The sequence below is a fragment of the Plodia interpunctella genome, chromosome 27 (genome assembly GCF_027563975.2).
Source record: "Plodia interpunctella isolate USDA-ARS_2022_Savannah chromosome 27, ilPloInte3.2, whole genome shotgun sequence".
In the NCBI taxonomy this organism is placed as follows: Eukaryota; Metazoa; Arthropoda; class Insecta; order Lepidoptera; family Pyralidae; genus Plodia; species Plodia interpunctella.
Window position 1 is genome coordinate 1,932,946 of NC_071320.1, and position 12,031 is coordinate 1,944,976.

The 12,031-nt window shown below is 36.0% G+C and overlaps 1 protein-coding gene across 2 annotated transcripts in view; it reads right to left on the minus strand.

The window, feature by feature from the left end:
* Positions 1-3,693: 3,693 nt before the first annotated feature.
* Dgk (Diacyl glycerol kinase) overlaps positions 3,694-12,031 on the minus strand; it is a 75,705-nt gene continuing 67,367 nt past the window's right edge. For both annotated transcript variants that reach the window (XM_053765118.2, XM_053765119.2), the window contains 9 exons: positions 11,402-11,488; positions 10,641-10,731; positions 9,180-9,282; positions 8,330-8,419; positions 7,608-7,763; positions 7,164-7,308; positions 6,358-6,426; positions 5,922-6,034; positions 3,694-5,558 (listed from right to left, as the gene is read on the minus strand). In XM_053765118.2, the coding sequence (XP_053621093.1) occupies positions 5,466-5,558; positions 5,922-6,034; positions 6,358-6,426; positions 7,164-7,308; positions 7,608-7,763; positions 8,330-8,419; positions 9,180-9,282; positions 10,641-10,731; positions 11,402-11,488 (947 nt within the window). In that variant the 3' untranslated portion in view covers positions 3,694-5,465. The remainder of the gene's footprint in view (positions 5,559-5,921; positions 6,035-6,357; positions 6,427-7,163; positions 7,309-7,607; positions 7,764-8,329; positions 8,420-9,179; positions 9,283-10,640; positions 10,732-11,401; positions 11,489-12,031) is intronic.

Here is a 12,031-nt window from a genome sequence, read left to right on the forward strand (position 1 = left end):
CTCGTAACTCATAGACAGAGAAAACAAAACGCAAATAGTGTAACCAAAACAGCGAAGTTCCCGGCTCATCTCATAAGAAAGGGGGACAAAAGTTATTAACACTTTGTCCCGTTTCTTCTCATGTATTTCTAATACGCGTGTAATGTTCATGTATGAAAAGAAAGATATGACGATGTATCGACGATGGTCTATAGTTGTCTCTGTCTACATCATAATCAGCCTGTCTGTCAACTGACATGTCACAAGATGGGTTTACTTTGGCATTTCTCTGGCTCGATAGTGGGAGTTCGAACAAAAATAATAAAACGTAAATATATTTTTCTCCTTCCGGCCATAGACTTCTTGTCAGATCTGGATTTCAAACTTGAGTTTATTAGTGTGAATTCAAGCTTGAACTCATTAAATTCGTCTTAATGTCGTCGTGTTCACTTTTTTGATGAGGACCCTGGGAATTGAACTGAAAGGTGACTTAGAGAACTCTGAAATTACAATTTCTTTATTTAAAATGATACAATGGGATGGGGTTGAAGACAGCGGACAGCTGGGACCCCACCAAAGCTATGCTGTGCTATTTCAGACAAACTAATAGAATTTAATTTAAATCACTCTGTTTCCAGCGTCGTCTGGATACATATCCAGTACATTTACGTGAACCCTAATAATTTTTCTTAACTAAAAATATTCAAGTAATAATTTTCGTTGCTTTTTTGCCTCGCGTACCAATCAGTGACAAAAGGTCACCTTTTATGAACACAGTATGCCTACCATTAACTATAATATTTAATAATAATTTATTTAAGTATACTACAGCCTTTTAAGAAAATAATTAAATAACTACATTTATAAGCATTTTTACTTTATATTATGCATTATAATATGTAAACATTAATTCACCAATAAATTATTTAACAACAATTATTTTGATCAAACGATTTTATAAATGTTTTAATTAATTTTAATTAGACAGTGTATTACTGTTTTTTTATTTATCAGTGTATTAATGTAATAATAAATTTATTTAACAGATCAGTGACAAATAAATTACAAGCATTAACTATAATCTTTATAATTGTAATTTTAAGTATAATAAATGGCAAATCTATATTGTATAATTCAAAATATTATCAATGATGTAAACTACATTAAAAATACGATTTAGATTTAAACAAAGGAAATACTAAATTTTCTTGATATGTTTAAAAACTACTTGGATAGTTGCAGTTGTCAAATTTACAAAATGACATTACAGAATAAAAGGGCGCAAAATACTTGCACAGTAGAAATTTCAATCATTACGAAATATGAAAATTATTTTTGAAATGCTCGTTTGTATGCGCTGTATTTTAAAAACTAATTTAAATTTCATTTCGTCTAAAAATGGTTTTAAAAATCCTATCGAAATATATTTACAAAAATGGCTGGCATCGCGGGTCAGGACGTAATTATCGAGACTTGGCACGTTATGATATATTTGTTTTTTTTGTTTAATTTTTATACTCAATATCACATACTTACACGAGGCTATATACGGATATTCACAAAATACTCAGAACCATGGCTGTTATATTTTCATCGCTTTTTTTTTATTGAAATATATTCATTGACGTGGATCACAGCTTCTTAATTCCAGTAGAATTTTCTAAAAGTTGATTTTACTGTACCATTTATCAAATATCAAAATAGCACTAAAAATAAAATCCGTGAGTAGTACGAGTACCTGTCCTAATACAAATCTGTGATTAACATATTAGATCCTAAAGATGCTTAATTAAAAAAAAATCGTACCACAATATCTTTAAATTATTTGATTTGCATCATTTCAAATGATTTAAAAAAATACTTCTTATTAATTACTGGTAACTAGAAAGGAAAATACAACTATAGTACAGTCAAAGACTCGCTGCCCGCGGAGCCATAAAACGTGGAAGGGAGACGCCGCCTGTCGCGTTCTCTGTCGCACGTGCGGGCCTTGCGCCAGGCATAATGATGCACCACGCGTAACGCAAGCATTGTGTCGATATTTATGGTGTGAAAAAGTAAGTTAATTACCTTGCACAAGCGCACTTAGGGATCGATATACGGTTATCGATAAGTGACTCATCGCATGCCCCTCGCCCTAGCGCACCGAAGTTTTATGGCCCCGCGGGCAGCGAGTCTTTGACTGTACTATAACAATAAAATGTGGCACATTAATATTACTTAATATACGGCGTAATATTTAAAACTATATAATAATAGTATAACACATCCACAATAGTAATCTTATTTTTTTTTGATAAATAAATACTTAAATACTATCAATAATTTACATAAATTAATAATTCGTATATCGTTAACATATCTAATATTTTGAAAAATCAAATTTAAAAAGCATTTGTTCTTAAAGCTACATTAAATGGAAACACACATTTGCTAAATGTAGAAATAATTACTATGAACTTTTTTTTCGTAGAATATAATCAGATAATTATATTATTTATTTAGAAAAAAAAATACTTTTTATTAATGTGATACAATGTTGGATAATCTAGCGTGGTTCTAGTAAAACTAAAGTAATTAGCTAGCTAAAATAAGGCGCGCTTCTGTATTGTATAGGCTAACAATTTAGGAAAACAAATTGTATATTGTTCTACAAGTCTGAAAAAGCTAGGCAATCGAATCAGTTACAGTTTTAGAAATAAAAATACGTCTTTTCTTATGGAACAATGTATATGTTGACTTGAAGTGCACAACGATGTGAATTTTATTTAAATTTTCTTAAAGTAAGAAAAGAATAACTGTCGCTAGTCTTCGAAACGCAAGGAAAATATTTTGTTTCAACTCGAGTGGTCAGCTGCGTGACACAAAGTGAAGTGATAAATATGCGTCCCTTTTACATGTAAGGTGTATGATTGAGACAGGGAAAAGTCTCTTAACGGCATGTCACGATGTTTTCATTCACAAGTGGTGGTCTATAAAAACATACATACATGAGTCAGATTGGTCGGTGATTTGTGACTCATGAGATTGAAAAGATCCTTGTGATCTCATTCTTGAATACTAGCTAATAGTTGTCATCGTAAACAGATTAGCTCAAATGAATTAGATTATGTGTTTTTATATAAACTGAACATATTATCATTTGAGCGTTATTCCAAGTGAAATACTCACAAAATAACTTCATGTCACGCACGCAGTGGACATAAGTTTTGTACAATCAATGCGCAAGCAGTCTATGTCTAAATATTTTACTCTAAATAAATCTAAATTGTCTACGTATAATACAAAATATAATCGAATTCAGCAAAATGGACGCAAAACTTTGAGACGAAGAGCTCTGATCGATAAAAAAAAAAAGTATATTTTTTAAATATATAAGTTACTTGTATAAAAAATACTTCAGTACAATGTTTATTTTTATAGCATACTAGCCATTTCCCGCGGCTTCGCCCGCGTTTAAACTTCCACCCCTATTTACCTCCATAGGAATACATTTTCAAAATTCGATCACTGGATTACTTTTTTTTTCACTAACCACATTTTTTTTATTTAAATGGTTTTGATATACATTTTAATTAATTTTATTATTTATTTTTCACAATTTTAAAATCTCAAATTTTATATATACACATATCTTCAGAAAATTACAAAGTTTTCATACATACTTGCAACCGTTATCTAACCTAAGTGTTGCATTTTTTAAAATGCATGTAATAAGCATAATCATATTTTGCTAAGCAAATTTTCACGTATCTCACTTCAAAAATGATGAAGTTTCATACAAACTGGCAACCCCTATAATTTCACCACCTTAGGGATGTAATTTACAAAATCTAACGTGATTGGTCGATCAGAGCTTGTCGTAATCCTCCAGGGTCACACCACACTACTGGATGGAATTAAGGAATAGCTAGGTTACGAGTATCATTCGATGGTCCAGGTTCGTGATTATAGTATGTTTCTAAGCTACACGGAAAAAAGGACAATACCCCGCTGTTACCTGTCTCTTTCACTATTTACAATTTTTGATATTACTTGCGTTCAAACGTTACCGTTGTAAATAAGTCGTTATAAACCTTTTATTAAATATAAGTGTAGTAATATATTCCATATTTGTTTGTACTATTAAAAATTATAAGTTTTTTATAACTTCTCGAGATTTCACGACATCGTCACCAAGACAATATGTATATAAAAAATTAACAGTTTAAATATACATATAGTTTTAATGTAAATGTACCTTGGGTTATTTCCGTTTTTCTGTATATCTCAAAAACTAAATAAAGCTATAAAAAATATTTATTGCCTCCATAAGAAATGCTTGCTTTTTTTAATGCATTTTTACGGAAGTCCTAAGAATGCACTATAATTGATATATTGCAAAGTTGTTTCTTTGCTAAAGAAATTTCACCATAAAATAATAACAGCGATTGTATAAAAGCCCCTTGCTTAGTTGTACTCCATTGCGACGACGCAGCACGTCGCGGCTCCGTTGTTTTCTATAATATTTATGTGTGTTGACATCTTCATATAATTTCTGCATTGTCCATCTACGGATGTCAACATAACGGAGAACGACGGAACAATAGGGCATGTCTCTTATTGTGAACTACCAATAACAGGTAAGCCACGTTATCAATACTTCTAAAGCAAAATTATTCCTATTTTTTTCTATCTCTGTCTAGCATTGTAGTTAAAATATATTTTGCCAATAACATTTTTGTTCTAAAAATTGTTTCTGGTTATTCTGGCGTTATATGTTGGTCCCAGCGCCATCTAGCGGTCGCCAAACAAACCATATCATATGTTGAGGAGTTTGACCACGTGATTGTTCATAGTAAATCCGGCAAATTGCCATGAATGAATGAACATAGTGTAATTTGTATGAGAGTTTTTATTTACCGCACGGAAAAACCAGTAATGTATGTAGAATCCGCCAAAGTTTGACGAACTGTTTCCAATAGGCATAACAATTTTCACCACATTTGCCCCTCGTTTTCAAAGGAATAAGTCAAAAATTCATTGTTTTGGATTAGAACGTGAATCCGTGTATAGGTCAACGCTTTTTTATCGCGAATATGTTATTGTATTTCGGGTTTTATGCATTAATAACGCCCAACGTTGATGGATTTTGTACAAAAAACAAACGCGGGATTTGTTGTTAATGTTCACAATCAAGCGAACGCTCATTCTAGTTGGCTTCTGGCCAGCCTGGACCAACCAGTCATTGGACAGCTAGAGTGGGGCTAAATTGAGCATTCGCTCGCTTAGTGTCTATGCACCTATAATCGACGCGTCATGGACTAAATCAAAATTTTCTTATTCCCAGACCAGATCTCTTCTCACTCTTCAAAGATAAAAGCTAAATTTTGTCACTATTGCACTATTATTTGCCATTGACAGAACGAGATATAACATATTTTTTATGAGGGTAGATCTTTAAAATCTATTATGAATGAGACGGTAGCTAATTAAAAATTTTGTGGTTAACAATGGGTAAACAATTTGAAGAATCCTCTCCCTTTCTCGGGGGCAGGCCCCATCAACATCGGGACTTGGTTCTTGTGGGTGATTGTGATCTGAAAAAGAAAAAAAAAACAATGATGGTAGCGTTCATCAAAGCATTACTGTTTCTGATAGTGCGTCCTTTGCTAGGTCAGGTCACACAATAAATAATGAATAATAAATAATATATAATAAATAAAATTTCTTAATTCAATTCTTACAGTATAATAAATTAACGGAAATTAACAATAGGTTTTGTATGCGGTTCTACCGCATACAAATATATATGATAATAAGTACAAATACTTTCCCGCACTGGGCATTGACAAACTCAGACTCAGGCCAGCGAAGTCAACTCGTCATCTAATTATTACTGTAAACTGTGACGCGATCTTGTGGGAACGAGAGAGAGAGAAGCAGAGAGAGATAGACTATACCTTGCAAGGAGTCTGCATCCAGGGTTCGCCGTCGATCTGCATCGGGAATGTTTTTCTGGTCGTGATGGTGATGGAGCTGCACTGAGCTAAACGACGGCCCGACGCGCGAAGACCTATAGATACACAAGCGTATTGCATTGCAAAACTGTATATGTTCATTAAAGGAATACCCTAACAATATTGTTGAGAAAATAATTAATTTAGAAAGTAGTGCTAAATGTAAATTAATTTAAATTAGGAGTTCCCTTGTTGAGTCGACCCTGAATGCACAATTAGGTTATGCTTATCATATATATATTGTCATGAAAACTAAAGAAACGTGGACAATTTCAACTCTGTAAATAAGATGTGACATTTTATTCGCGTGATTTGAACACAGACAAATCTCGGGTCAGGTGAAACTAAATAAAAATATGTGAAAACTTCACAAACTTACCGGTCCGGACTTGACCCATGTGCAGGCAGTTCTCAAGACCTATGACTTCTATCAGCTTATCACCGATATCTGTAAGAATGGTTCATGTTTTTAAGCAGATCAACTCAGCTTTTGGAGTGAGACCCAAAATACGTATGAAGGGTACTACTTAATTACACAATAGTATAATTAAGGTACTTCTTAATTACACAATAAAGTAATCAAGGTACTACTTAATTACGCTATAGTGATATGTACACTATAGTGTACTTAATTACGTATTACCTTGCTGCGCGTTCGGGAAGCATCTTTTGCGTCACAGGTTGACACCAACCAAAGGAATCCTGTCGTCAGTGCTGTGGTTTGTGGTGAGGCACCAATTGGCAAGAACTGCCAGAGCTATAGGAGTCCCAGATAAGGTTTCCTAGCTTCCGCTGTGCTATTCCTCTCATCTGAGCGTTTTCCCGATTTCTTCCTCATCCAAAGAGCTTCAGAGCCCATGGTCCATGGTACCAAGAGAAGTAGTTTAATGTAGAGAAGCCGCTTACGGGTTAACACCAAACAATGGAGCCGTGCCCTTAGTGTCATGGTTTCAGATGAGGCGCAAATCAGCAAGATGTATCAGAATTATAGGACATGTTTTATTTTCGTCCGCTGTACCATCTATACATGTGGAGTAGTATAGTATAGTAGTATTGAAGTACCATACGCGTTCTGGAACCTTTCCCTGTTGAGAGGCACCAGTTGGTTGGAGATGTCAGAACTATAGGAGTCCTGGACATGTGTTAGCTTCCATTGCACAATAGTATAATGTAAGTATGTAGCACCTTGCTGCGCGTTGGGGAAGCGCCCCCGGCGGTGCGCGCCGCCGGCGCCCCACAGGTTGGAGCCGCCGTGCGCGTACGGGATGTTGAGCAGCGCCACGCCCTGCAGCGCCGGCCCCTTGTTCAGCTCCAGGGACGAGCCGTCACACTGCCGACAGATATATTACAAGATTTTATTCACCCTACTAGCTTTTGCCCCCATTTTGTCTCGTGTGTTTATAAGTAATTACTATCAATATCTAGGGATGTAAGCAACGCGTCGCGATGTAACCTATACCGGATTTTAAGTTACACCTTTAGCACAATTATAACCGCATCAAATTCCGTCCAGTAGTTTTAGCGTCATGCGCGAACAAATATGCAGCAAGACAGACAAAAATTTTCAATTGGTTCTTCATCCTGACACATCTCTGGTGGAAACGCAGATAAAGGAAGGGAGAAACTCACCACAATATCGATGTTCTCGTGTAAGTTCTTACAGCTAGCAGCGAACTGTTCCGACGTCGCGAACTCGAAGTACCAGAGTTTGTTCTTCATTCGGGAGCTGAACTTGTCTGGATTCCGCTCTCTTTCCGTGTGGAACTTGACACATATCGCCGCGTCCTGAAGTCAATGGATTACAGTTAGCAGGGGCAATCTAGGGCCTAAAGAAAGGGATACACGTATGACGTAATAGAAAGGAAAGCTGTCCTTTTTATAATGCAGGTATATAAAGGGATGATAAACCAGACAGACCTTTGTCTCTCTTATGTCTGCACGATGCCCGCGGTCAGCGAAAAAAAAAAATCATGAAATTTCGAAGATTCGACTGTTATTTTACAACCGACTGCTTGCGTCAACCCCATGTAAAATGCTATCGTTGCCTATTAACTGCCTAGACTGTGTGTCCCGCACACAGTCTAGGCAGTTAATAGGCATTTCACTTCTCACTATCGAATCGATTCGAAATGAGACGCAGCGAACCAATCACATTGCGGCGTGGTTGTCCTTGCGTCACAATAGCGCGCTGTGATTGGTTAGAGAGCTGCGTCTCACTGAGAATCGACTCGATGGTGAGATGTAAATAGCCAAGTCGCACTACGCATACCGCTCACAAAAGTTCAATCGATCGCTTCGATCCATCGATTGGTGTGGGCTCAAGTATTTTAATAGGTATATTTTATACTCACAACACCAATAGAGAAATAATTGTTGATGATGTTGTAGGGAACGCCCGTGGGATGAGGGGCGGAATCTGGCATTATTTGTAACTGTTCACACTGGAACAATAAAAAACTGCATTAGGTATTGGCACAGGAAAGGGAAAAGAAAAACTAAGCTAAAAATAAAACAGCCCGAACCGAAAAAGAACAAAAAGAATTTAACAAATAAAAGTACGTATATTAATATATAAATATATAATTAAAATAATAAAATGATGTCATAATAATAGGCATATATCATTAGATGTAACTAGCTGCGCCCCGAGGCTTCGCTCCAGTGAGAATTTCGGGATAAAAAGTACTCTATGTGTTATTCCAGGTTATTTTGTACCCGTGTACCAAATTCCATAACAATCAGTGCAGTAGATAATGCGTGAAGAGGTAACAAACAAACAAATCTATTTTCGCATTTGTAATATTAGTTGGTTTATTGAATAAATGGGAGTGGCTCGGTCACCAGCGCCGGTTACAATAAAAATCGGTGATGGCTGCCGGCACTTCGTGCGCCATTCATAATATGCATTGGGAACTATTATAGCTCACAATTGGAAGTAATTGTTGATTCTTGTAGCGAAAACATCTGGTGTAACCCATTTCAAAGATCAAATTAGATGATTCACTTATTTGGCAATTTTTAGTCCAAAATTATTAGTATTAAAATTGTCGACTCAACTGTGAAAAACAATTTATGGGAGTAATAGAAAGCAACACATTTTTTTTAGAATTCTTTTCCTATAGGTAAGTACTTGATTGTATTTTTCGTGTTAAGTTTGGAATGAGGAGAATTTGGAAAAGAGGCTCTAAAATAAGTTCTCACTTCAGCGCTGGTGTTCTCGACATGAATCTGCCATCGGTCCATCATGACGGTGCTGGCGCGCGCGATCTTGTCCAGAAGTTTGTGTATCGACTCGCCTTCATATCTAGAAAACATTACGCAATAAATATTTAATTATAAATTCATTTCAGTACTAAAAAACGGGTGCACATGTTTAACACCTTCTTTTATTAATGATTAGCGTGTACAAACTGACAAACAGACAAAGTTTTTTTTTTGCAAATTCTTTCTCTGTTACTATGACTCTATCGCCTAATTTTGTTTTATGTAAATAATATTCAATGTACAGGATTTTTTTTCTACTGTTTTATTATATGTATTAATATGCATTTAAATAAACATATTTTTAACCCCGACGCAAAAAGATAGTTTAACGTATCTGTGTATCTGTGGTATCGTAGCTCCCAAACGTATGAACGGATTTTCGTTTACTTTTTTTGTGTCATAGATAATTTTATCCCGAGTGTTCCTAGCCATGTTTCATGAAAATCGGTTCAGCCGTTCAAAAGTTGTAGTGAAATGAATATTGAAAGTCGGGGGTTTTTTTATTTGTCTAACAAATAAACTTGTTACTTTTATAACGATCTGTGTAGATGACAAATTCAGAAAAAAAGAGATGTATGCTTTAAGTAGATTAAATAGATATATTTAAATCATTGTGATGATTCATAGACTGTAACAATGCTGCTGGATTACGAAGATTTAAAGTTGGTTGGAAAGTCCACTTAAAAAAACTAGTTGTTAGCCGCGAACTTAGACCTTGCGAACACAATAAATTTTAACAAAACCGTGAATATTTCAAAAACGACTCAACCGATTTTTATGCCCTATGAACTTCAAAATTCTGTTGACAGATCCTACATACATTTTAAATTTCATCAAAATCAGACCAACGTTTCGAACGCGTTACAAACATACATACATACGCTCGCTTCGCTCGCTCGGACAATAATAATGAAATTATGAGAATAAGAATTATTCCCGGTCGGGTCATGATGGAAAATGATCTTTTTCTGATTGGCCCGGGTCTTGGATGTTCATCTATTCTTCTTATATTCTATTTCTGCAAGAAGATTTTGTAAGGACAGCGAAAGAAGAACGTGGAAGAATCTTTTATTTCCCCTCTTATTCAAAGATATACTGCATCTTCAAGTCTTCAAAGGTCAATGACACTTGGTGACATAGTGACAATATCCTACGAGTGCTAAGATCCAATGTTTGCACGCAAGATCGCACAGACCGAAACCACTTCCTCGTGACATCTGTGATAACTGCTGACACGCTAATCCAGTCTTTATTGTTAGTGTATTTGTTATAAAATATAGTATCGTTCTGTTAGTATCCCTTAGCACAAGTCTCGAACTTACTTTGGGGCTAGCTCAATCTGTGTGATTTGCCCTAATATATTTATTTATTTATTATATTTATTAACAAACCACTCACCCGCCCCCCCATCGTAAACACCGAGCAAGGTCGTTGCCGGTGCCCAGGGGTATTACTCCAACTGCCGGCTGGGTTTCCATTTGTACTTTATCTGAAAACAAAATGTTAGGTACAGTTTGATTTGAAAGAATATTGTTCAATATAGGCAACATATCCAATCTACTCATGGCAAGCCAAAGTAGCCAATAGGTTCTCTATATATATCTCATCTCCGCTGTTTCGATTGCGTTCGAGCTGAGATGTTGTCGCCAGGGTGCTACGTAATTAATATGGGACTAATCAGTACGAAGTACGGTGGTAGTTCAGTGGATCATAAAGTCTCAGGTTCTCATACAAATCGTGCGTTATGATTTTATGACTTGATTAATGCGTGGTAGTTTTCACTGACCACCATTTGCTTTCAGAGAAGAAAAACATCGTGAGGAAACCTGCACACTGGTTGACTATTTAGTCATATTAGATGCCTATAGAGGTGATATTAGGCTATTAATAAAATCTGACACTAGTGCTAGCAATAACAGATAAGAAAAGAAAAATCGACATCTACGTTGTCTTGCCGGGTTTAATCACACATCAGTTAAATGTGTGCTCCTTAAAAGCCACGCCACATTACTAAGACGTGCTCCGCAGAACGTTGTGGCTCCGTTGTTTTCCATAGGTTTTGACACTGACATGTGTTGACGTATTCGAATCTCCGAAGAATTTTGTTGTCCGTCGACGGACGTCAACGTGACGGAGTACGATTACAACATCGGACTCACCCATGGTCTCCAGCACCCAGCCAACTGTGCCGTCTCCACCGCAGCATATCACTCTGTAACTCTTCACGTCTTTGAACATCTGCAACCCTGAAAATTATCAATTAATTTACACGAATTAATGAGATTTTTTACTCTGATCATGGTACAGCACATCAACCTACCCAAATTCATTGCACACTCGCCGCTATTACAGCGCTATAGAAGTGTATGCATGATAACTTGTGATGTGCTGTTGACTGTACAAATATGTCACAATGAGGAGACGGTTATAGTAACACATGTTTAGTCATAATACCGACGTTCAATAGACATTTCATGAGTGACTGGTGACCAGAGGCTATTTTATCTCGCCTATGCAGAGAATCAGCATTGTCATATAACATGGCAACGCTGCCAGCCTTCTGTGTGCATTACTTCAAGGCAACGAATTGCCGGGACTGTAATTTTTGTAAATATTTAATTTGTAAGTTTTTTCTTCTTCATAGTCGTATTCCTCATGGCTGACGATCGTGGTCTTTACGTGGAATAAAAGACACAAAAAGTAGTGGTCGATGAAAACTACTATATATGAGTCAGATTTGTATACAAACTCATGTGGCACGAGTAGGATTCGAACCTGGGACCTTTCGA